Here is a 27186-nt window from a genome sequence, read left to right as displayed (position 1 = left end):
GAACCCAAGAAGTGCTCTTGAAATGTTAGTCTATAGTGTCCGTTTGAAATGCGCCGCTTACTACATTTCAATATAGGTTTTCACTGTAGTTATTCGCTTGCTGTCCGCATGTCGTCAGCTTTTCTGTGACTGTCAGGCGCTCTTGCAAGGCGACACCGTGTATCTCAGACGTCGCACGCAGGCACTATGTGCTCGCGGAGGAGGGAAAGAAATGATCGTGGCTACAACACGTATACGGTTGACCCCGTTTTTATCTCGCGTGGAAGCGGCGTATGGCGTGACACACAATGTCTGCTCTGTGGAGAACGCGAGAAGGCACACTCTCCGGCTAGTTACATACATTATTACCACGCTCGCTCGTATAGTTTTGGAACGATCGCTGCAGCCGCCGCCCTTTTAGAAGCACAGCAGCGCGGAAGCCGCAGTATAGTTTGTTGCGCAAGACTGCTGTTGCGATACCACGTTGTATAAATGCGCGCTGTACATGCCGCACGTGCATGGCACAAGTCGAGTTGCGTATAGAAACCCGCACGAATCATTGCTCCCGACATGGTTGCAATGGCACTACCCCGTTCGCGCGTGTGATATATGCTTGGCGCTTTGGATTACGAAATCCCCCAACGATTCCCGCCGGATTGTTGCATATTGTAGTACACAGCGGGGAGCTGCTTGTAAGCTCGGCGCCATTGCCACAAGGCTGCGCGATCCGTAGTAGTGTGTTTATATATATATATATATATATATATATATATATATATATATATATATATATTGAAATCTCTGCTGGTCTTAAGAGTGTCTGTGAATGCAATGGTGTTCGACTCCTTCGATTTGTGAGTGAGTGAGTTGTTTTATGTGTGTCTGAGTAAAATAGAGTAAGCATAGATCCATAAATTGGTGATTTTGACCATAGTTGCAACAATCTAGTCGTAATAGTACAGGACTAAAATCTTCGGACAGCTATAGCAAGAGAGCATAATCCACTGTATTGTGTTTTTCTCGTGTCCTGTCAAGTATACGCTTCCACCCCCGTGATGTATCAAGTATATGACGTGCGACGACCGATTTCTGAGCAAAATGAACAGCGAGAAAAAAAAAAGCAAGCGAAAGTAGTAGGGGAACAAGACAAGAACAAGTATCGCAATAACGATAACAAAAATGCATAACAGAGAACAAGGTTTAAGAAATAAAAAATAAATAAAAGCGAACAATGCGACGCGGCGTTCAATGATTTCAAGAGACTAAAAATGCGGTGTTGTAGTCTCAATGAATGAATGGATGGATGAATGAATTTTTTTGTGTGTGAGATTTCGTCACCTTATTCTCATTTTCTCATTTCTACGTGGGGCGGGTCACCGCTGATAGCAGCGCATTTCACTTCTCCGCGCTAATACGCCGCGCCGCTTTTCGTGCACCAAGCGCGGCCTTGAAAAGCTACAGCACTGCACTGCAGCATCGTCGGCACCGTGCGCACAGATCTATATAGGCGTTGTCGAGCTGCGCTCATAACGTCACTGGTGCATAGCCAATTGCTCAGTGGGGCGCGGGAGGCCGTTCCGTTGTCGCAAAGGGAGAGAGGGTGGGTGCAAAAGAGAATGGAAGCGTTGTTGGAGAGGGAGAGAGAATGATTGTCCTTTACACGTCGCCCGTGTGTGTGGCGCTCTTCAATCAGCGAGATGGCTGTGTTATAATAACGACACATCGCCCGCTGCACGGAAGGATGTGCCCTGCATGCGGCGATGAGAAAAGCGCGCGTATTTGACGAGCGCGCATTATAAACGCGCGTAATATATAGGCTAAAGCTATACGCGTGCGTCGGTGCGGCGATGGCTCGGTGATGGGCTGGCGACGTTCTTCGTTATCCTATGTGCTCCGCGCCGTGCGCATGTGCCAAGAAAGGACGTGGGATCAAAGTGCTTCTCTTCGCCGTCGCATTCTCGTCCGTTCTTCGGTAACTTCTTTTTTATGCGTGCATACTCTTCTTTGTTGGTATAGCGTACCCCTTTCTTGCTTATATCCTCAGTCACCGATCTCATATTTTATTCGTAAGTACCGGCACGGTGTGTATCCTACGCAGGCCTCCTACGGGGGTGGGGGGCTTTAATACTAAACCCTGCAAACGTCGGGTCGTAGCCCCCCACCGCAAATGGTCTTTCGCGACGCATCGCGGATTTGAATTTTGAAACGCCGCTGCCTTGTTTTTGCGGAGTCCAGAGGTCGCGGGTGAAGCTGATGCATGAAGCTATACGCACGCCAGCGGTGCTCGACTTTGTTGTTGTTGTTTTTTTTTTTTGAGTTAAGAAGCAACAAAGAACGGCAGACGGGGCATATACAGGGACCTGAAATGTATGGGAAAACAGGATCTCCCGGTTTTTCGCCGACCGGGGTCAATGTGGTTTGGCCTTTCCTGTGCCGTTGTTTGGGAGTCATTCGACCTCTACGTTTCCGAGCGGTCGTTTCAAAAACTTTCGGGCAGTGAGCGCGAACGGAAAGCTTGCTTGCATAATAAATGAAGGCGGGCAAGGTCGCTTTTTTTGTTGTTGTTGCGGCGTACTTCCGTGATTGAAGACCCGCTTGCTTATATGCCATGGAGAGAGCGAACTCTCTTTATGGTTGTAGATATGCAACCGTACGCACGTATACAGCGAGAACATTCCATTATCGAAATGACGCGTAAACGAAGGGTTACGGCTATATTTCGAGTGTCACGGCGCGCATCGTTTACAGTGAAGTGATTTGCATAACAAAATATGTTTTTTTTTGCATACTTACACGAAGGTTCTCAGAGTCTTTCTTTTTTTCGTAAAATGAAGCCTCGCGAGCGTAGTCAATGAACTGCTAAGGGTGAGAATGGACAGAAAAAAATGATTACCACATGCTTTTAAGAACGAGTTACGCTTCCTATCGTTCATGACGCAGACCCGTAGCTAGGAATGTTTTTCGCCTAAGGGGACACTTGTGGATGACATTGAACACCTGTTTATTTATATATATTTTTTCTCGGTAGAACACCACCCTCATTCGTGGGGGGGGGGGGGGGGGGCTTCGGCTACGGGCCTGCCCTGACGACGACGCGGTATATATGAGCTTTTTGTCACCTGCTTGCGTAGGATATCACGGCATTGCCGCGGCCGCTCCGCTTTTTGGTGATGCACAAGCGGCCGTATTATGCGTTTTGGTACCTGATGACATGACAGTTCGCCCTATTCGTGCTGCAGCCAGACGCCACGTTATAGTGTCAGCGTTATAGTAGGTGGGCCATGCAATAATTTTCTCTATATGTCAAAATAATATCTCCGATCAGAATTTTCTGAGCTTTAGACTTGTTGTAAAGCACCCCTTGAAGGTGCCGCGTGCTTTGTTACGTGCCGATCATATATTGACAGGCACTCTTGACACTTTCCTTGGTAGCGTATCTAAGGTTACGTGGGTTCGACTCCCGGCGTAAATAAGAAAACCCAGAGTGCTTAGATTTGTGCACACGTTAAACAACATCAGGGGGCCAAATCTAATCCAGGCTCTCCCCCCACTACAGCGTGACTCGTATTCAGATATCGTGGTTTCGGCAAGAAGAACGCTGGGATTTAATTTTTAACGTTCGCAAGGCTTACCGTTCGCAAGGCTTCTGTGTCGAGGAAATAAGATAATAAATAAATAATGTCGTGCGGCAGAGGCCGCGGGAATCTCATTGTGCTTTCATAAAGCTATACGCGCCAAACCACGTTTCCCCGCGTAGCGGCTTTCTGCGCCGCTCGCTGACTTTCTCTGGTAAAATGTATAAATAATGATAAGGAATGGAACGGAATAACAACGGTGCGTAAGGTGCATCTCGAGAAGGAAACAAAGATATGTCAAGAAATAAAGGCGCTCGTCCGTTGGCCGCGCTGCCTTGATTAAAAAAAATCTCTCATTCACTCCTGAAGGTTTCTATAGCAGCGGCTGCGATCCCATGCATCGCCTCCACTGCTCCACCCACCCTCCATCTCACCCCATATAACTCTGGCATCTCGCGCACGCGTGATCCGTGGCGGGGAGGCGTAGGTGGACAGTGTATTACGGTGTGTGTGCGTGTACTTCGGAGGCATCGTCCCACGCGATGCATTGCCTCGCCTTATTGAGCGTATACGTTTTGTCCACTAATCGCGCCTCCCTCCCTCCCTCTCTCTCTATTTCTTTTTTTCTCTCTCATTTACTTGGATCCTTCTTGCCTAGCTGGACGACTTTCTTCCTTCCTTCTGCAACCAGCAGCTTCCATACTGCGTCTTGTTCAGCGGGCATGAAAAATTTGTGTACATGAGCTCCCGCTGGAGGGAATGCTTTCACAAGTGGTATTGCCTTCTTCAAGGCTCAAACTGGCAGCCTCGAAGAAGACCGTCCCACTTGTCGAAACGTCGGCTACAGCGACACCGCATTATCACATATTTTTCATCTCTACAATCTTCCATCTCCACTTGAATTTCTGCTTTTTTTTTCTGTCTTATTTCGCTTGTCGTACCGTATACCTTCTATTCCCTTGACTTGCCTCACCTTGTCTTGGCTGTACTTACCTACATCTATCTATCTATCTATCTATCTATCTATCTATCTATCTATCTATCTATCTATCTATCTATCTATCTATCTATCTATCTATCTATCTATCTATCTATCTGTCTATCTATCTATCTATCTATCTATCTATCTATCTATCTATCTATCTATCTATCTATCTATCTATCTATCTATCTATCTATACGTTTCTCAATTTCTCTCTCTCACATACCTTCTCGTTAGTGTTTTATTAATACGCATTCACATTGCGAGCCATTAGGCGAAAGATGGAGCGTGGCCTCGTCGTCAACACTGCCGTGCGATTTATTTATCACCGCCACGCGCAGCTTAGCCGTGCTGCCTGTTGTTTATTGCCTCCTTCCTGCGCGCCGTCTTCTCTCCTAAGATGTTAGTATATCCATTATTCATGCTATCTCGTAGAAGTGCTATTCTGGCGTGTTTCGCGAACACTCGCGCATTTTGTTTACTCAGCTTGAGTAGCGCATGGTGTTGTGTCGCGTCTACGGCGCTGTACGGTGCATCACGGCCAGTCAGAGCCAGTTAGGGTGCCTCGATGCGCGCGGCATAGAGGCACTCTAGTGCCAGGTATCTCGTTTTTTTTTTTCTGCTGATAAAAGTTGACTCACGCGCTTTTTAGAGGCGAAGCTTCTTAGGGTGTGGGTCTGTCCATCCTCCGTTGGTGTATGTAGCCACCAGTGGCACATGCCCGTTCTAGAGCAGGTATGTGCCACAGGGGATGCGAGATGGCGGTACTTTGAGTGTTCACCAGATGAACGCACGGACGGATCCGATGGGCAGACCTACTAGAAGGCGGACGGACAGATGGACGGACGCACAGACGGACGGATGGCCGCATGAACAGACGGATGGATGGTCGCGCGGACGGACGGAAGCACGGACGGGCTGATGGGCGTTTCGCCATATTATGTTTCGATGCGCTCCTCCGCCATATTACACGCTCTAAAGTATTTAGCCTTTGAAACTCTAGAGGAAAAAAAAAAACAAGAAAAAAATGTACATTCCGTTTCAATAACATGTTTGCGGGGCAGAAATGGATGCGGAGAGTTATTTCAGTATTTTGGGCGCGTATAAACGAGTAGCGACGAAAGCCTTACAATCTGGCCATTCACTTACATAGTTGCCCAAGGCAAGGCTCAGTAGTCAGGCTCAAAGCTCAGCCGGAGAGCACTCCGTGACTGCCTCAGTGCTTTGGCTTTTGAAAGGAAATTTGTTGTCGATGTTTTTTTTTCTGTTTTTTTTTTTGCGTGAACTGCGATGGGTTTCCGTCGGCGTCAACACGATTCCAGCCACAAAAAAAATCGTAATGTGATGTCCTGATGACGTGATGATGCCACATGATGACGTAAGCACATGACGACGTCGCTTGATCAAAGACGTCGCTTGATCCCGGATGCAATGCAAAACCACTACGGGTGCAATAATATTTCGAGGTAGGGTGGGGGGGGGGGGGGGGGTCAATGCAATCCACTGAGAAGAGAAAGCATAGCAGGCGATGACTCTTGCTTTGGCGTTGTCTTGCGTAACTGCATCTGGGACCACGTGACTTTTTTTTTTCGTTCGTTTGTTTCTTTGTGGTGCAGTATAATAAAGATGGCAGCTGGCCGGTCTCACCTTGCGAAGCGCCTCTCTCTACCTCGTGTGGGGGCAGTATACGTACGGTTTATCATTCGCAAAAACGGCTTGCGAGTGTGACCTAGGACTTCCCAGGCCGCACAGCGACTACCGTCTACCCGTCCCTGTCGCCAGGCGGGGGGTCCCGTTGAATCAGCGCCTGTACACACTACGCATGTGTTCTATTTTTGCGTGGCGAGTTTCGGCCCGAGACGAGGTTGCAAACAAACAATCGCGGAAGCGACAAGGAAGAAACTGGCCTAGCGTGCTGCCTCGTACATAGGTGGCGTGTACCGATTAAAAATAAATAAAATAAAAAAAGTTCGCGCTGTGATGACGTTGAATCCAGCTCGAATTGAATAGTGACAGTATGCCGATTCCAGTACGAGTCGGAGCAGTCGCGTACTCGCAGCATCGGAGCAAATATCAGATGACTATAGCGACAGTACCGTGCCGGTTATAACGACTGTGCCGTTTAAAGTGACGGTTATATTGATTATTCGAGTATGAATTCGAGCAGCACATTCTTAATAGAACTTATGTACATGTACAGTCTTGTGGTCAAAAGTTGCCAGGCCACTGCCCAATGCATTTCTGTGGAAGCGTGGCCTAGGAACTTTTCCAGCGTCAACAGTGAGAATGCATCGAGCGACCGTCCTTCCATTTCCTTTCGTCCAAATTCTCGCCGCACCACAAAGTGTGCACCGTACCAGCCAGGATATCCACTGCGCTGCTCATCCACTCGCCTGCCCAGCTAGGCGACAATTTCGATGCCTTGCCATGAACGCTCTTTTTCTCACCGGCGTTATCCCGGCTGCGGCGGCTGCATTTCCGATGGAGGCGGAAATGTTGTAGGCCCGTGTGCTCAGATTTGGGTGCACGTTAAAGAACCCCAGGTGGTCGAAATTTCCGGAGCCCTCCACTACGGCGTCTCTCATAATCATATGGTGGTTTTGGGACGTTAAACCCCACATATCAATCAATCAATTCTCACCGGCGTTGATATTTCTTGCACGCTGACTCTATCAGGTGAATGATTTCACCGAACTATCGAAATGCGTTCGTCTGGTCGGATCGAATTTGCGTCGACTTCACGCGCATTCATGTCATATTAACAAGGAAAGGAGCATGCTGAAAATATGGCTTTTAAACAAACGAAAACATTTCGAAAGGTGATCGTGGTTTCTTGTGGGATATTAACAATAGCAGCCTATATAATAGAATTCACGTGTTGCGCACACCCTGTGCCCTCATTCTTGTGAGTTGTTTCGTTCCTTCACTCTTTTTTTTTTTCCGCCCTAAAAGCGCCTTAGGTTGATACATGGCCAAACAATGTTTACATCAGGCGAGTCACGTGTACGAACACGTGACCGATGACGTATGTGATCTAGGGCCAAGAGTATAGTGGCTAGAAACCTTTCTAGCCACTATGCCAAGAGTGCCGCCCAAACGCGCTAAGCACGTGACTTGGTGAAGGTTTGTTGATTCCCTCCCCCTCCTCCGCTGTACGCCGCCTGCAGACCCTGCAGCATCGTGGTCCTTCGTCCAGTGTGGGCGCTAAGGGTTATTACTCTATCGATCGGCTCGGCACATCCCTCTCTCCCTCTTTTTTTTCTTTGGTGTCTGCTACTCACGCTGTAAGAACAAATGAAGAAGAAGCGGGCTTTGCGCTGCGTAGGCGGAAAGCGAAACGTTCAGAAAGTTAGCGTAGTAAAAAAAAGCATAAAAGGTAAAAAGACGGGAAGTAAGAGACGGAGGGCGCACACAACACGATCGCGCCGTAAATTGAAGTGTGAAAGCCGCAGCGCACAGCAGGCCATGGAAACGTCGGTGCATTGTTGATCTATCTATCTATCTATCCATCTATCTATCTATCTATCTATCTATCTATCTATCATTTTGACGTCAGAACCAAGACTTAAAAAACAAGAAATAGGAAAAGAGTGTGGATTATAAAAGAGGTTGAGTATTGAGTGTCGACGCACAGAGAGAGAGAGAGAGAGAGAGATAAAGATGCAAGGAAAGGCAGGGAGGTTAACCAGACGCACATCCGGTTTGCTACCCTGCACTGGGGAAGGGATAAAGGGGAGAAAAGAGGTTGCAGAAAGATGAGAAGGTACACACAATCACGAGCACACTCGGGGAGCACACACGAGCACACTCGACGCACAGAGCGTTTGGAATAACCTACGAGCAAAACACCAACACCGTTCGTTTCTGTCGTGAACAAAAAATGTGCTGTCTGTAGTACACTTTTTCTTCTTTCATTGCTTCCTCGGTCAGGGCCCCTGTTTGTTTGTTTGTTTGTTTGTTTGTTTGTTTGTTTGTTCTTTAACCTCGGTGACGTCGCGGAAGTCACAGCGTGGTCGAGAAGCATAAAATAGGAAGTCTCCATTTCGATCAAAGCCGAGCAAGGGCGACGACTCTGCACGCAGTGTGTGTGTTTTTATTTGATATGTTTTGTTTTCGACGCACGCTTTCCGAATCAATCCGCTGCGAGAGTGGGAGTGAAGTTCTTTCGGCGCTGGATGAGTGGTAGTGAGTTTAGGCACGCAAATTTATGTTTGCGCAATCTCGTCTTATTGTTTTGCGACGAAGGAAGGTCGTTTTGACCGTGCGACGCTCCTACAATCATATCCGGTGGATCTCCCTGGTGTTCTTTTGTATACTATCGTATTTACTGCGATGAAGCGCAGCGGATGTTACTTATAATTCGAGAAATTAATGGCTCTCGGAACGACCTTCGAAACCATCTCCCTAAAATCTCATTCTTTCTGGTATCTGCGTGTTTCCCTTCTTGCTTCGTAATTCTTATCGGCAGAACACCGCTAACTCTGTGCCTTTGTAAGTTCTTTCACGTATCACCAAGTACATCGACTTGTTCGTTTGGACGAGGCCGTGTGATATCTTACGTGATGGGCTGCTGGAGTGATGTCGTGCGACAACAGCCATGTCTTTCCGATTCTGATAAATAAAAAAAAAACCGTAACGCGTGTGGTTTCTCTCTCTCTCTCTCTCTCTCTCTGTGTGTGTGTGTGTGCGCGCTTCAGCGTAATATAAGATGTATAAATGTCAAAATAAGAAACCATTTGTGTGTGACTGATCTTAGGTATCGGGCGGCTGCTTTCGATTAAATGGCACCATCGACGTTTAAGGTATCGATTAGATAGTGACTTTGGTAATTATTTGCGTGCCCAGATCTAAGATGCTGTGAAAGTCTGTACAATGACGGACCCGAGCTCGACAGAGTCAAGCAAACACGAAATTTGTAGTCAGTTATATAAGCTGGCTTAAATGGTGTGTACAAGGAAAGATAGGTAAGAAGGTTGAGGATGTCATAAGGGAAAAAGACAGGGAGATCAACTATATAGAGGAGGCCTGCAGTCGGCACTTCTTTACGTGGGTAATTAAAAAACAAATAAGTGATGAAAACCAGCGATGCGTTAACATACATGCGTAAAGAGGTGTTGACATATCTGTAAGTACCTTCGGTTCTTCGAGGAAATCAAATCAGTCAAAGTCTTTGCAAGAAACGACTGTTAAGTTATGCGCATTTAGATTGTATATACTGCTAGCGAAGGTATTTTAACTGTGATTGTGTCGTGTGTCGATAACAGACATAACCGTGTCTTGTGCCTTCCTTTATGCGTAGACTTATCCCACGGTACGTTACAGCTGCGAGTGCCGCGGCTTGTTCGGACTTTGTACATTTGCCTTGCGAGTTGGCAATCAAAACGAATCATAATGTAAAAGGAGGTTAATAAAAAAGAGAGAGAGAGAAACAGTGGTGACAGAAATACACATCGACAGTCTCGTTTCGTGTTGTAAGTCCCAAATTTTAACCCTACACTTTTTCGCTCTTTATATTCGCACGCTTGGTGGAAGATTCTGCTCGAAAATAGACGCGGGCGATTTGACGTCACGTAGTAAAACTCCGCACGCGAGGGAAATATGTTCTATTTACGGGATCTCCTTCTGCGCCATTCCGAAGAATTTTCGCCAGGCGCTCGAGTTGAAAAAAAAAGTGAAGAAAGAAGGAAGGAAATCAAGAAAGAGGCGCCGCTCCTTAACGGCGTCGTCCCAGCGGAACGCTTTCGCGCCGCCAGCTGTGCGTTTTTTTTTGTTTTTTTTTTGCGCTGTCCACACGGAGGCGACCCCCGTCTCGTCCACGCACGCTGGCATAGCGAAAACAGCCACTATACCAAGTTCGCCTGGAAACCCATCACGCCAGGTGTCAGCTCCGTCCTCAAGGCACCCGGAATGGCTTCAATCCCGACGACGATCGGATTTAAGCCGGAGGCGTGCCGTTGCGGGACAAAGGCCCGTGTGTATACTTTGCGGACTCGACCGAGTGCGTGGATGGCCGAAAGAGAATGCGTGCACAGTTAGTTCCATTTTTTTTTGTCTACTGGAATCGAGGCCACGTGGAGACTGTATATATTTACTATCATTTTTATGGTTACGCAGAGCTCTAACGCACGAGCACATAGGTAGTACTGTAGGAACGAACTCTATGGAACTTCGTTGCGGTACTGCAAATTTAGAGCAATCGCGTGATTGGTGCGGGGAGTCCGTTTTTTAAACATTATTTTTCGTTAAATACACGTCTTTGTTACACACGTGCGAACGAACGCCCCCAGCTGCTGACCCGCAGGTCGCGGGATCGAATCCCAGCTTTGGCGGCTGCATTTTCGATGGAAGCGAAAATGCTGTATATAGGCACGTGTGCTCAGATTTGGGAGCACGTGGAAGAACTCCAGGGGGGTCGGAATTTTCGGAGCCCTCCACTACGGCGTCTTTCATATACTATATTGTGGTTTTTGGACGTTAAACCCCACATATCGAACAATCAATCAATCAATCAATGATTCCCTCAAATGTAAAACAGCATTGTTACACTCCTGCCAGTGCCCAACGACTCGGCATTCCGCAAACTTCTTTGGGCATGCCGGGATAACGAACACTAGCTAGCGAACAGAGAAGGTGACACACAAATATGCTATGTCATTAGGCTTTGACAGTTTACTTGCCCTATAGGTCTCTGTTAATACTGTGGTGCGTGTCTAGAACAGAATGCCGCTCAGTGCTAAGGCTTTCGGTTACAAAGAAAGGAATGGGATTGAAAACTGGGCAATTGTATGTTTATTCATGACGAATATAAGCGGACCGCGCGAATTAAAAGTGGACTTTAAAAGCCCGAGGAAGACTGGACACAACGCCAGCACTCATGTTAATTGTGTCCAGGCTTTGTCATCCTTCATTGCTCCTTTTGTTTGCGCTGTTCGCTCATGTTCGCCATGAAGGGAAAGAGGTGCGAGTAGGACCTCGCCAAGCCTGGGCATTTTGGATAGGCGGGACCCCCTTCCCTCCTCTCCTTCGTAACTGATGTCGTGAATATGAAATAGGACCTGGATAAAGCGGGGTGCACATCGGAAGACCGCTTTTAGCTCTCTTTTTTTGTTCCGCCATATAGTAACATCTATTAAAGTCAAAACCCGACTAGCCCTAAGTAGTGCGGCTATCCGTGTTCGTCTTTTCGAGCATGCGCACCAGCAATTCAACTTTACCCAAACGTCATATTTAACCGTAACTGGTACCTCTGCACTCTGCGTATATAGTGACCCATGAAATTACGCCTCCCAAGGAGACCAATACGCCAAGCGACGGACATGTCCCATGAAATAACGCCTCATGCTCCCAAGGAGACGAATACGCCAAGCGTCACTGCGACGGACACCACCAACGCGTGGCCGCGCGCGAGGCAGGGCTATAGCAAGGCCTCTTCATGCATGTCGTCCCTGTGCATCGATCGGGCTCGCGTGCGTGCGTTCGCAGTGACAGGAAAACGAGGGCTCCTCCTCCATTGTGCCGCGTCTCGCCGGTGCTCTTGGCCCCCTCCCCGCGGAGAGCACTGGGTCATTGCGCATTCTTCCAGCCCTTTTATATCTCCGCTTTGCTATATACACACTCTTGTGGCCATGGGCCTCTCTCGTCTCTTCGCGGCTGTCCCTCCGCGCCCTTCTCGAGTATGTCAAGGAGATATTATTTCTCACTCTCTCTCTCTCGTCTCAGCAAGGGTGTGGGGGGGGGGGGGCTGTAGTGAATTTTCCAATTTTACATGCTCATGCGGCTCCGGGTTCCTTTGTATCGTTTTGTTTTGTTTCCTCTCCGCGCGCAAAATGCATATATGTCACTATTAATCACTATCTATCTATCTATCTATCTATCTATCTATCTATCTATCTATCTATCTATCTATCTATCTATCTAATCTATCTGCAAGTCAGTCAATCATACAATGAATTATAGTCTGTGGTGTGGCAGACCCGTGCTTACAGCCAAGGTCGTGTGGCTCCCTTTGAGCTAGACGTTCCCCTGAAAGAGAGAGACCGCACGGGGGCCGGTTACGATGCGGTCGTAAGCAGCTGCTGTCACAGCTCTTTTAGTGTTCATTCCGTTGTAGCGAAACTTCGGGGCTGTTTAAGCTAGATGCATCTCAAGACCAGAGGGGCGAAGAAGTGTGGGAGCTATTCCGCACACGCAAGTGATGGTAAGTCGTCACGATGACTTCGGCAAGCAGTAGTTCGGGGTTCATTTATGTAACACAATTTAAATTTACACAATGCACTGAGTCGCCAATACAAAACATAGAGAACGATGGGATACCCCTCGACTTGCATGACTCGTGCCGTTGTCAGATAGGAATGAGACGCAGTGCCCGGAGGCACTTTGTCCCAGAGTCTCACATAACTAATCAAACAATCATCATCTGTACGTCTGTCCCGGCACTACCTCCCTTCCAGGTTTTGGTGAGAGGGAAAATTTGTTTGGGGCAGACGGCCATACCCTTGCACGGGGGCCACCGCACGTTATCATATGCATGGTTTGATGGCTTTCACCTTTGAGTCGCCTTGAGAGAATGCATCAAAAATCCTGCGAGTTTTCTTTTCCGGTTGTGTGCATGTATAATTGTTCAGGGAGCAGGAGGCAATGAAAGCTCCGCTTAAATACCTAAAGTCAACAGGTCTCTGCGACGGCCTGTAGACTTACCGTGCCCCACAATAGTGCGCGCGATCTGTCCGTTTCTCACTTTTTCCCCTCCGTTTTAGTCTGCTTTATCCTTTACCGCTGTGCGAGGAAACAAACCGGACATTCGTGTGGTTAACGTCCTTTTTTTTCCCCTTGCCTCTCTCTCTCTCTCTACTTATATGACTTATTTCGCATCAACACAAGTGTCTGACACCCGCTTTGTTTGAGAATGAAGTCGCTTCGTGTGAACAAAAGGAGGTCATTGCCGAGCTTTACGCAGTCTTTCTTTTTCTTTTTTTTTTTCTTTTCGGAGGCCCAGACCTTGAGCTCGCCCGGGGTTATTCAACCTATGGTAATGCGGGTACGGTGGCTTTGAAGCGAGAGCTGCCCCGTGACGAGACTGTGTGTGGATCTTGTCTCGGCGCTAAGTGATCGTCAATCAACCTCAGCTGCCGGCACGGCCACTTTCGTTTACGCCACCCGACAGTCGCGCCCTCTACCGGTGGAGCCATATCTCCGGATGCACTTAGCTTGTGAGCGCGCACGCACGCACGCACGCACGCACGCACACACACACACACACACACACACACACACACTGTGTCTATTGTGTAGCAACCTTGCCAGACTGGCACGCAATGTATGTTGGAATCGATCGATTTAGAAGAGTGAAAAGGGAGGAGGGGGGCTGCACTGTTTGCGGTTCCGTCATTATCAGCACTGCTATTTCGACACACTCCAGAAACAAGTACAATAAAAAGCGATTGAAAAACGAGACATATTGATCGGTTAAGCGTTACCTAACTTCTAACTCTGACCGTGTCTCATTCGTCTTGTTGCTGTAACGCGTGCTTCATTGCTTAAAAAAATTTTTTAGGAGTGCGGAGAAATCGTAGTGATAACAGTTCTTCCTCTGGTCAGTAATAATACCAGTGGAGAGCTGCACAACTTATACCGGAGTTGCACAACTTATACTGGAGTTGCACAACGCCGACAAGCGTTTGGTGCGCTTCTATAGTCCGAGTAGACCAACGGCATGGTATTTGGGATCCTGTTGATCGGTGCAGAGCGTAAAGTTTACATTGGAATGAGCGAGTCATAGACAAACGTGATTTTCGATGGGGATACGGTGGAATCTGAACTTCAATATCTGAACGTCAAGTGATCTGACTATATGAAGCGTCACGTGCGACGCCAGTGATGGACGTCGCGGTCGACTCTAGCTCTGGCAGTATTGATGCTGTTGAAAAGCTGGGAACCATGTACAGTGCGAATTAGTGAACTTTTCCAGGTCACCCATGAACGCGGCCGAACCAAGGACTGGCGCTAAATGTAAACAGCTGCACTTTTTTTTTATTTTTGAAAGGCTGCCCGTATGCGTGATATTTTTCTGTTGAAAAATTCACATGCAAATTTGCTTCGCGTTAAAAAGTGAAGTCCAGCCTCAAGCTGGCCCTTGCCTTTCGTTCAAGTTTCAACACATTGGTGTGACGTCATACTTGGCGTTTCGTACTGTCGTGTGACAATAAAAACATCTCCCGATAGGAACAGGTCACTGCTCTCCCATTAGTAGAGTGCATGCTACTATAAACCGTCAAACATCATTTTTTCTTTCCTTAACAATCGCATGGACCGTGCTGAGGACGTAATTCCGGCGCATTTACGACGACCGCTTAGGGCGTCGCCCTGCTGTGCTTTCCTTGTTTTTGCGGTTAGGCTGCTAGAATGGATGGACTAACCGCGGACCCGTGGATCCATGTTTCTTCCCATATACGCCAGACGTAAAACACTAACATATACTAACATATCAATTGGCTGTAAGGTTGTTGTTTTTTCTTTTTCATCGTAGGTGGTTATGTGTAAGTTTCAAAGCCTGCTACACAAGTACGGTATGTGTACAGCTGCCACGTGTAACGTGGCATTATTCTTTCAATTCGAGAAAAAAACATCGTATGCATATTCATAGTTTGAACTTCCTTTGTAAAGTGAATGAATGAATGAGATAGAAGTGTTTGAAAGCGACGAAAATTCGACATGCTTATTCAACGAATAATGGGCGTTTACGCAACTGCCGAGCTTTTGAAACCGGCATGCGTATTTCTAACGGAATGCATTGTTTTTTTTTTACGCGCACGGAATTCTTAACGAATAAAAACCTCAAGAGAGGCGGGAGCTAAAAATAGCAAGGAAAAAAATGTCCGAACGCGCCTAACATGCTCTCGCGTACCACCACTATTCACCCATTTGAAGCGTCGTCGTTGTCGAAAATTTCGCAATGTCCTCGCTTAGCCAACGGCGTTTGCCAAGAGGTGCTGGAGACGCGATCAATGGAGACGCCAGCGAGTTGAATGCGTGTGGGACTGCACTTATCGGCACGACTCGGTGCCCCGTACGAAATGCCGTTTTTTTTTTATTATTCGCACGTAGCACGTTCGACATCTTAAAAGTCGGCACTGGCCGCTGAATCTATATGGTGTATGAGAGCCAAGAAGGAACAAAAAATGCTCCATTGAGTGGAAGCACTCGCAACGCATCGCTGTCTGTCTGTCTGTCCGTCCGTCCGTCCGTCTGTCTGTCCGTCTATCCGTCCGTCCGTCTGTCTGTCTATCCGTCCGTCCGTCTGTCTGTCTGTCTGTCTGTCCTTCTATCCGTCCGTCTGTCTGTCCGTCCGTCTGTCTGTCTGTCTGTCTGTCTGTCTGTCTGTCTGTGTGTCTGTCTGTCTGTCTCACAATTCTGCCACCTGCCGAAGTTTAAGAACTAACTGAACTCCTAGCCATACTGAACTAACTGGTGGCTGCGTTCACACTTGTGAACATTGCCGATCAAAAATCAAATATTACGCATATCAGAGGTGCAGCACTGACGCGTAAGTATTGGGTGGTATGTTCCTTTATTAGAAAACATATAAATACATAGTTCTAAAGACCCTAGTGTTTCTTAGGCTGCTCCGAAAATTCGACTATATGCAAGAAAAAGCCCTCTGCCGATGATATGGCGCTGCCACCTGAGCCACCTGACAGTGCACCTGGGTTTTTCGGGTGGTGCCCGCTTAAAGTTTTTAAAAAAGTTGATTTCCTCGGGTACCGTGAAAGCTAGGCCAACTAGAAATGAAGAAACTGTTTTTCTCACCGAAAGTAGCCTATCGATATGTGTATTGATGACTTGGATCTCCACTAAAGTTGCCCTTGACATTGAGGCTTCGCAAGGAATGTTTAACACAATGGCACTTAGTGGATGTTAATTGTTCCCAAATAAAAACCTCTTTATAGTAGTATAGGGCGCGTGTCAAAAACTCTGTTTATCTTATTATTCGCTACACGATAATGTTATAGACTGCCGTTGATAAGATGGATTCTTCGCTTCACTTTCGAGCCGTAACTTTCACTCCAGCGTTTCGATGAAAGCCGAGCGCCCCTCTCCCTCCCTCCCCTTTCTCTCTCTCTCTCTCTCTCTCTCTCTCTCTCTGTCGATTTTTTTTTCTTTTTTTTTTCGGCGCCTCGCTGTTTCATGGCTCCAGCGCGACCGTGTTTTGGCTGGATGAAATTGTTTTCCAAAGTGGTTGAATAAAGGCGAAAACTCTTTGCCGCGCGCGATTACGACTGGGTGTATTGACGACGCCGGCCGATTGATGTGACGGGATACGGTGTGTGCGAGCCGTGCGACGAGAAATAGAATGCTCCATCAATCTGGCTTCGCTAGTGTACTGCTGCCTTTGTTGCCGTGACTTTTCGAACCGGGGCGAGCCTCGTATCTACGAGTGTACTGGCGAGCTCTAGCGTGAAGTATTGAAAGAACGTATAGCTGCGCAAGGTCGAACGGCCGACCGCTTTATACTGTTGCCCTGGTGGCAACCTTGAGAACTTAATGGAGCAACAGGAAAGCAAGTGCGGTTTTCTTTGGCGTTGCTCGGGTGATTACGCGGCAGATCGCTCCGGGAACGATCCTTTCAATTTGCGTGCGTGTGGGGGGGGGAGAAAAAGAAGGAAAGAAAGACCGTTATTCATACTCGTTATAAGTGCCTTTTGAAAGGGGAAAAGAAAGAAATAAGCGCAGTTCTGTTACTGCATCTCTCAATGGAAGGCACCTCCATAGTTCTGCGTAGGGGATTGGTGCAAAGGGGGATTAAGTAAGATAGGGAGGAATTAAAGCCATGGAGATAGAGAGAAGGGCAGGGACAGCCACATAGGGAAGTAAGGAGAATATAGGAAAGATGAACATGGTCGCAAGAATTCGAGGACGGGGCACCACTCAGCGAGAGCTCTTGTCGGCGTTAGAAGATGGCGTAGGGCGAGCCAGTCGGCCAGAGCTGCGCTGTCGTCGAAGATCGCGGGGACACAACCGGTCGGCACGAAATTCAGCGAGCTCGTTATTTTTAAGTCCTCCTAACTTTTACTTGTTTCGTTTTTTTGTGAAACATCAAATTTGGATGGTCAGCGTATTGCGTATTCATCCGCAGAAAACACACACACACACACACACACACACACACACACACACACACACACACACACTGAGTGAGCCATGAAATCGAAAGTCACGTACCAGCAATTTATGTTGTTTCTCATCGTCTGTTCTTTTTTTTTCTGCACAAGTTGACTGTGTGTCAGTCTTGACTTCTCATTTGCGCGACAGCAGTGGCCAGTCCTGGCACCCATTTAGTGCGCGAAAACAAAAAGTCCGCTCGTCGTATACAAGGTGATGGCGCTGCGGAAAGAAACTTCAGTGACGCCTGATGTTATCGCAAGGTATTTCGATCGGTTCGACACACGCCGTGGTGGTCTAGTTGTTATGGTAATCGACTTCTGACCCGAAAATCGCGGGATCGCGAATGTCGGCCGCTGTTGCCGCTTATTCAGTGGAGGCAGAAATGCCGAACAAACGCGTGTGCTGATCCAGGTGCTCTTTAAAGAACCCCTGCAGTTGGTAGAAATTCGCGGAGCCCTCCATACGATCTGCCTCACGATCATAGCGTCATTTGGGGGAGTGAAGCCCTAACAATTATGAACGATCGGTGTAACGACGGGGACAGTTCGAAGATCAGTCCCCGCGGTGAGTCGCTTCTTATATCGCTGTCGCACTGTCACTTCTGATCGCGATCGGGCCTGGTCCGCATCGAATATCTTTATCGCGATTGGCTCCTTCACGCAAGCGGCACAATGGAGCCAGTCACTGTTAGAAACGTTTCGTTCCGATAGGGCTTAATCGTGAATCAACAATGCACCGTGTGACACCGCTCATTGTAGTCGCCAGTCGAAATCGGTCGTGCAACCCGTCTCAATCGCCACTGCCATGTCGAGCATTTATGGAACGTGCTTTCTTTGGTCCCGATTCAGTTCTCAGCAGCGCGCGGCCGCTCGAGCGAACGCGCCCCACTGGAGCCTCCCGAATGAAACACAAGGTGTCTCTGCCCACCCAGGGACACACCGCGGCTTCCTTTGGCCGCACCCATAGTGTGCGCCGTAACCCGGGAAACGCTCACGCACGAAATACAATGGGGACTCGCGGCGTCCTTCGTCCATTCGGTCGCCGACGCCGCAAATAGACGGCGGTAGTACATACACCTCGTGCGATATCCCCCCTTTTTCTTTATCGCGTATTATTCTCGGTCGGGGTTTATTTAGGTACGTCCGAGCCAGGAAGAGGGAGGCCTTTGTGTACGCGCGGAAACTCCGCGCGTGCGCGAAAGGGAGAGTTGGTCTCTTCCCCGCATCTTTATTTCTTTGTTTTCGTAGCTGTATGCCGCTATATATCTTGCCTTTTCGCGTATACGCACGCGATACAGGGAATCCTCGGAAGCCAAACGACGCCGTAAATTGCGGAGCGCGGTGATCTATACCGTGTGCATGTATAGTACGCACAACAGCCGCGGGCGTATATGTATATATATATGCTTTACGAGCGTGTGTGATGCAAGCGCGGAAGGCGAAGCCTGTTGTTGTTGTTGGAGAACAATGACGTATATACGTCACTGACGTTATTCAGGACGACTCATTTTCTTTTATTTCGCGTTTCGGCAAACGCAACAGCTTTTACCGCCGTTTATTCTGGTTTTGCGCACGTATTGCACGACAGCACCCTATAACAGGTGTTTCTAAAGGAATAAAATGCGTATACTTCGTGCTCGGGTTACGTGTGTGTATATATATATATATATATATATATATATATATATGTGTGTGTGTGTGTGTGTGTGTGTGTGTGTGTGTGTATAGAGAGAGAGAGAGAGAGAGGCGCATTCAGGTAGTAATGAAGAGCTTTAGCGTGTATGGTATTGTTTGCATTCTAGTATACAATGTTACCGGTGCACTTGACTCACGTCTTGTGACGCGTCGTACAACTTGTAACTATAGACATGTTTCCCTGTTTTCGCCGAGTGTATTTGCAAAAAATAGGTTTTGAAAAGCAATGCATTCGGAATCGCGCTGCTGCCGTGAATCTACCAATAAGAGAAGCATAATTTATTGTTTTTCTGTAATAACGATTTCGTGCTTGCCTGGTTCATCTCCACGCGACCAGATGGCACCTGCTATGCGGCCGCTCACGTTTATGGCTTCGCTAATTGGATATTACGCTAGCACTGAGTGGTCTACGCACGAACTAAAAGTCTCTAACCTATAGTCCGACACGACAAAACACGTGAGGTGAACTCGTGAAGAAACGTGGAATTCAGTCGACACGTCGCCGTACGGTGGTGTACCGTAAAACACTCAACTTTACAGGCTAGCCATATCTCCTCACCCCCCGGCGCACGAGCCGCTAAATGAATGGCACGAGCTCCTGTGGAGGCCGCTCCAGACGCACTCATTTCCAACCCAAATCCTGTACTATACTATATTGACCCTATACGACGGTCGTTACACCTCAGCGGAAGCTGTGCTGAGCTCCCCAGGCGTACCTATTTCGTGCATACGGGGACGTGCGAGTACATGTACCTGTGCTATAGTTCGCAGGGTTTCAGAAATGTCACGATCCAGCTCTGGGAAGCCGCACTGCATGCTCAGGTCCGACCCGGACGATTAGGTCTGGATCAAGAGGCGGGCAGATGCAACTCCCAATGAGCCGGGGCTGCGGGCCGAGTAACTGCCGTCACCTCACGCAGGTGAAAAAACCATGAGCGATTGGGTGGAGAGGAGACAGTGCAATTGATTTCAAATAAAAGCATTGTCCCGTTCCTCGTCCCGCTTCTCCACCCTCCCCTTCCCCGCTTTATAATGAAGAGTAAGAAACCAGAACGCCAGTACTATTTTGCAACGTGCTGTATATTGGCACATGCAATATTTGGCGATGCAGGTACTGTAATAATGCATACGCCCGAGCCCTGTCACCGCTTTGTGATCATTACAGTACATTGGCAGAGGTACAGGCCACGAAAGAAAGTGCGCACGCTATCTTTCTATATAGAAAGCCAAGCCAAGTCAAGTCAAGTCAAGTTTATTAAATAGTTCAGTTGAGTTACATGGTTAGCGTTATTACAGCAGGAGGTCCCAAAGTTTCAGAGAAACTGACAGGGGGGGGGGGGGGACCTCCTATGGCTACATGGATGGGGTAATTAAAAAAATACAGCAATAGTATACGGACTTGTGAGTAATAATGAACAAGCTTGATTAACAATAAAAATACGATCAATACACAACATAATGGAGCGAGCCCAAGCAGCGCGTTTGGCAATGGCCCTGCTGCTGTGCGTTCAACAAACCCCGCCTGGACCTCTGAAGCGACGTGGCGGGACCCTGACTCCTGGGGCAACAGTCGCGCCGCGATTGCAGTCGCGACTGTTCACGCAGAAGTCAGGGTCTCAATAAACTATTTTAACGATAGCAATTATAGCACTGCCGGTTCGGTCGCGCTTGAACATCCACGCTTCAAGCGCAGGAACCGTCCTACTCGGTTAACGCAAGGAACGTTCATTGCTGTGAATATGATTCGCTGAATGGTTAGTATAGAAGCGTGATTTTCACGTTTAATACTACTTAAGACGTGTGTGTCATATACTCGTTTGCTTGCGGTACGGTCATCTGCACAATGTGCCAGATGGTGCATTCTTGAAACTTCTGCGTATGTCATAATCATATAGTGTTTTTGGGGTGTCAAACTCCTATAATTATGTTATTATTCCTAAACTTCCTTCCTTACCTTTCTGTCTCCCATTCCCCCTTCCCGGGGACATTGCAGGGTAGCAAACCAGATAATTGCATTTCGGTTAATCTCCCTGTACTACTTCGAACCACATCTCTCTCTTAAACTTCTCTTTTTTCTTTGCCGTGTCGCAATATATACGAGCAACAGTTCGGGACAATCGCTGCTGTGAGGCCTTCCTTCCTTTCTTTCTTTTTTCCTTCTCTTATTTATTGTTGAACATACAAGACGAGTGGTCGTAAAAGCGAGTGGCTGAACAAATCTGTATTATTGCCTTTTCCTTTTTTTTTTTTGGTCTCTTCAAGGCGTGTCTTTAAGGTTTATTGCCTCTTCAAATATACACCACGTACGTCTTGTAAGCTAGCGGAGATTTTTTTTTTTTTTCTGTCCTTATCCGACCCAGTTCTGAACATAATTTCGTATCGAAGCGGGCGCTCAGCTCCGTTCCGAAACGACCCGATTGCGCGTCATTTGCTGTAATGCTCTTGTTGCTGAAACCGGGAACGAAACGTGTCCCCCTTCTTGTTGGCTGTGCCTGTGCTGTCAGAGTCGTTTGGGTTGACGCTGCTGTCAAATTTGTGACCCCCTTCTTCGCCCAATTTGTTGCGTCTGTTATCGCTGACTCACGTGGTATGACTTTTTAAAGGGACACTAAATTCAAGTAACAATTTACGTCACAGTGAAACCTCAAAGTATGGCAATATTTAAAACGACAATATTATCAACAGCTGCCCTACTGACCGAGAAATCAGGGTAAATGCACAAGAATAATACATGCGCCACAGTAGAACATTCTCAAAATGATACTGATGACGTCGGACAAACCGCCTACAATTAATCACTAGTAATCTATCTAGCTGCACTAAATAAGGAACCTTCCGTGCATCAAGAGACGCAATAAAGTTCTGCTTCTTCGTGTATGTTTGATTCATGGAAAAAAGAACCGCCGGTCGTTACCATGGGAATGGCGAGAGTGGTTCAAGACAAGTCCTTCCTTGGCACAAAAGTAACACTACGAGGTTTGTGGACCGTTATTTCAACAATCAACGGCGACTTTCATAGTTGCCTTTGGTGTCTCTTTAAAGTGGCACTAAGGACTGAAGCTATAATCTTGAATTGTGTTTTAAAGAGGTTGTAGCAGGGGGCCAGCAACACTGCATGTCTACACGTTTCAAACGACAGCGTATGTTATGTATGTTCAGGGAATCGGTTGGAGCTCGGACGTGAAACGTGCTCTTTAAAAGTGACTACTTTCATGATGATCGAGTTGACTAAGTACTGTCATGAGATGAAAGATAAAAAAAAAGAAACCGGGTGGGCAAGGAGAGGAAGGATATTGACGAACGTCTTATAAAGTTTTGACTCCTTCGTGGGAGCCGAAATTTTCCTCACTTTCTTTTTCGGCTGTCCAACATTCAATGAACCGTCTTAAACATATGAATTTTTGCCCCTCAAGCCCATGGAGCTAGCCCGGAGGTGGAACACTTTGACGCCTTCACGAAATTTCGGTTTGCCTGTCGATGGAATATCCAGCATAAAGCCTTTCCTTATCGGGCCCAGTTCGAAACGTTAGGTCGTATTGAAGCGGGTGCTCTGCTCCGTTCCAAAACATTTGCTGTTATACTCGTATTGCTGAAACCGAGACCGAGACAGACAAAACACGCTTGTCAGCTTCCTGTTCAGAATCAGTGACGCGCCCTCCAACCGGCCCCCTCCCCTCCCTATTTTTATAGTAAGAAAGAAAAAAAAATATCCTGACTACGTCACTCGAAAAACGCACTTTCTCACCACATACGAGGTGCATGCATCTTCAATGGTCGCCTTACCACGTGTAACGTGTTTATGTGCCATAGCTCTCAATGTGCGTCGATACATGCGTATAATATTGATCGCCCTTGTGTTGCTAATTATTCGTTTCACACTGTATTCTGTTTCTTTTCTTTTTTCTCTACCTCTAGTTGCCGTGAGTGCTTGCAGCATCCGAAGGCGACGGCAGCAGCGGCGGCGGTTGCGGCTGTAGCAGCTGCAGCCATGCGGGGTCGCGTCTGCGGTTGCCCCGAGACGACGAGAAGGCCGGGAGTGGTGGTGCCGGCGGTGCGCTGCTAAAGCCCTATAAGCGGCCACGAGCCACAAACCCCCTTCCCCCTGTCTCCGCACAAACCCACTGCCCCGCGATGACGTCCAGCTGCCTGGACCTGAGCGCCAAGATGGCGCCGTGCTTCATGAGTCGCGACGACTCTCACTTCACGCCTCATGGCTCGCTCCAGCAGCAGCACCAGCAGCAGCCCCACTGGGCGCGGGGCCACCGGCGCACCAAGAGCGCCGGCAACTATGGGCCCCGCGACCTGAGCATCTACACCACCATGGGCCTGTACGCGCACCACGGCACCACGCTGCCGCCCCTGGCCCAGTCCGAGTCCACGCTGGCGCTGGCGCCGCTCTACGAGTGGCAGCAGAGGCACCACCAGGTGGGCCCGAGCTCGTTATCGATCTCTGATTCAATCTCTGAGTTCACTCAGTCATTCGAACTGTGGATCATTGAAGTCGGTCAGTCCATATAACGCTACCCGACTTTTTGCCCTATTAAGCCTAATCCCAGTGTTGTCAGCTGATCCGTATGTCCCAGCCAGTCAGTTCATTCCAGTCACTACATCTTAGTGTAATACAGCGCTGTGTAAAACCCTTTACAATTTTCTCGAAATTGTATAGGGAGAAGGGGTGCGTTGTCGATTCCTGGTTCCTAAAGAGGGGCGCACTGGTTCCTAAAGGAGCTCCTCACATCTTTAGGACACCAAGGAATCGCATGCCGTCCGGCCCAGTGGGAAATCTCGGTCGAATGGAGACGAGATGCTGGAGGACCGTGTGCTTATATTAGGGCGCACGTTAAAGAATCCCAGGTGGTCGAAATTTCCGAGGTCCTTCATCACGGTGACCCTCATTCTCATATCGTGGTTTCGTGACGCGAAACCCCGACAGTTATTATTATTAGGCCTCAGCCGTGCGAGAAGGCGTTGAGCAAAGCTTTACAATTAACTTATGACGTCGGGACTCATGAACTGGGTCATAAAACCGAGTCACCATTTACCATTTATTGTACACGGTCACCGAAGGTTTTCGTCCTATCGTCCCATTCGGCCGTGGTGTCGAACACAGCATTTTGTCCATGATTGGGGTTACGGGACTTAGAGCTGCTGCTTACCATGTGCCATCTGATTTCTTAACGGAAGCTTGAAAACACACTGTAAACCAGTTTGCGCCTTTGAGGGTATACCTAACGTGTCTATAACTTACACTCTACGATAAAAGTGTTTAGACATATCAAAACACCCCTATCGTAGGGTGTTTGGTTTGGGGACCATGCATGGTTATAGACACGGAAAACACCCTTAAGGGAGCAAATCGGTTTGCAGCGCAGCTTTACGGCGGCACGCAGAATAGAAGCGGTAGGAAAGAGCGCTGGTGAAATCGACGGAATTCGATAACGTGGCGGAGTATCTTATCTAGAAACTTGGTTGTGTTGGAAGAAACGTTTGAAGAAACGCAGCGCCATTACATGATGGGAACAAGGCACGCGCAGCGAGTATTCCGGTAAGCTTTGCATTCCACCGAGCGTGTATAAGCAAACCCAGCAACAAGATTTACTACTGAGTTTGAAAGTGTCCGGAATAGTGAGTACACGGTATCGGGGCCTCATTTGCCAGACTTCCATCCGAGAGGGCGGGGGAGACTCTATAAGAGTCGGGAACAGCTTTGCTTTACAAAGCCCCGATCGTTTCGAATTCTCTCTGTTAATGGTCCACTTTAACGTGGATCGATAGCGTTCCGCCTCGGCTTAACGAGAGAGCCGTTTCGCGGAAAGAATCTTAACGCACTCGCATCTCACGTGCCTCTAGAAACTGGTGTTAATCTTCGAATGCTAATTGGTGGAGCTTCGTCTCGACCCTGACGACGTCCGCGTTGTAGCCTGCTTTGCGCGACTCTTCTTTTTTTCGCACCGGTGATCGGAATAATGCAGTGCAGCGGCGTTCTTCGATTTAGATATATTTTTTATCATTTTCAGGCCATGCAGTAAAGATCGTGACTGCAGCGGCCAATTAGGATGAAAGTCGTTCTCATACATACGCCATCGGCCATATGAATGCGCCGGTTCTCGTCCGTTCTCATACATACGGCTTCGACCTGTTCTGCGTTGTCTTGTGTAGGCACCTAGCTGTGATAGATGCCGATCGCTTGGTGGTTCGAATCGCTGAAGAAAAAAAAAATATGATGACGTCATTAGAATTATTGAAGGAGGCGCTCGAAGACGACGTCGCAATTAGCGGCTAGTCGAACGTAATGATTCGGCAGTGCTCCAGTTTCGCATATGACCCGACTATCTTGTGTGGAGCAATATCGCGAGGCGTTTTTCTTTTCCCTTTTTTTCTGTCGTAATTTGTTTTTGTTTGTTTGAAGTATACAGTGGTTCACGAGACGTTACAGCATGCTAAAGCTACTCTGTTTCTGGAAAGCAGGAGCGCGTAGCCTCTAATCCAAAGTTTCGCTTTCCACTATATTTTGTGACGTACAAAGTCCGTTCAATTTAAAAAAAAAAAACACGCCAGACTTGCGTGGAAAGGGCAGCACAATCACTGCGAAAGCTGGGAGAGCGTCATTTGTAGAACCCGGCGGCAAACTGTTGGGGCTACTAAGCCCCAACATTGGCTTTTACCAAGCCACCGGTCGTCACCGCCTTATTCACGAAGTCAATCCGTATATATGTATATTAGATTACCGCCGACCGCTAAAGGTGCAGTACGGGCTTACTGCACTGATTAGGTGCGGCGTTCACTCATCCTTGCATGCATCGTATCGTCGTGCAGACACGCCCAATCGTGAGGCTTGTGGCACCCCTGAAACAAGTGAGCATATATAGTGCGTCTGCCCGCGGTATGTCGCCCTAAGAAATTCGATGGCCACCGTCTTGTTGAACTGTACGAAGCAGGAAGTTTCTGAACAAAAGTTACTGTGTTGGGACCACCACCTCGTCATGAGAGCGCGATATTCTGAAAGCGCTGAACAACTTTTTTTACGAGAGACAGAACTCGGACAAGATACTATAAATTGATCCAAGATTTTCCTTCATCGCCACCTTTTTTTATTGTATTGAACACCTTTCTCTTCTCTATTCCAGCCCCTCCCCTTTCCTAACGCTGAGTAGATGGCGAAAAAATGGATTAAGGCCGACCTCTCAGCTTTTCTGCTGCAATAAACGTTTTTCTCTCACTCTATTGCAAGGTTCCCACTTTTCCATTATCGGTGGCTGATGAAGAATTATGATTGAGCCTTTTGTAATGGGTCCGACGCATTCAATAACCCACTCGTTATGCAAGTCATATTGTGGGACGCCTAGTTATATTATTACTCTTCTACCTCGCTACGTTACGCATGTTAACACCGTTCCTTCCCGACATGTCGTTTGTATATGGTTTCCGTGCGCTAAGTTTTCAAGCAAAGAAATGGCAAGAAGAAAAAAAAATCGCGTAGGTTACTGTGCTGCCACGAAAAGGACCCCAAAATTTCCGGAGTCCTCCACTACGGCGTCTCTCATAATCATATGGTGGTTTTGGGACGTTAAACCCCACAAATCAATCAATCAACGAAAAGGACCCAGGTTCAAACCCCGTTCAGTCGGGTGATTGTTTTTTTTTTTTTTCGTGAAAGAGCGGCTACGGAAAATGTCGATGGCGGTGGACAGCTACGGTACCCTTGTTGTGATCTCAAAACAGCTTGCGCTAAAAAACGCCGTATCTTAACACAGAAGAAATTCATATCTCGTGGAACCTCTGCCCGCAAGGTTTT

At 47.8% G+C, this 27186-nt stretch overlaps 1 protein-coding gene across 6 annotated transcripts in view; it reads left to right on the top strand.

Annotated features, from left to right (window-relative positions):
- The window catches only part of Oatp30B (Organic anion transporting polypeptide 30B), a 272925-nt gene that overhangs the window by 204946 nt on the left and 40793 nt on the right, over positions 1-27186 (top strand). For all 6 annotated transcript variants that reach the window (XM_037425496.2, XM_075895467.1, XM_075895466.1 and 3 more), the window contains one exon: positions 23307-23816. In XM_037425496.2, the coding sequence (XP_037281393.2) occupies positions 23523-23816 (294 nt within the window). In that variant the 5' untranslated portion in view covers positions 23307-23522. The remainder of the gene's footprint in view (positions 1-23306; positions 23817-27186) is intronic.

The sequence above is a fragment of the Rhipicephalus microplus genome, chromosome 5 (assembly GCF_043290135.1).
Source record: "Rhipicephalus microplus isolate Deutch F79 chromosome 5, USDA_Rmic, whole genome shotgun sequence".
NCBI lineage: Eukaryota > Metazoa > Arthropoda > Arachnida > Ixodida > Ixodidae > Rhipicephalus > Rhipicephalus microplus.
Note: the sequence above shows the minus strand (reverse complement) of the source record. Positions and strands in the feature narration are given on the sequence as shown.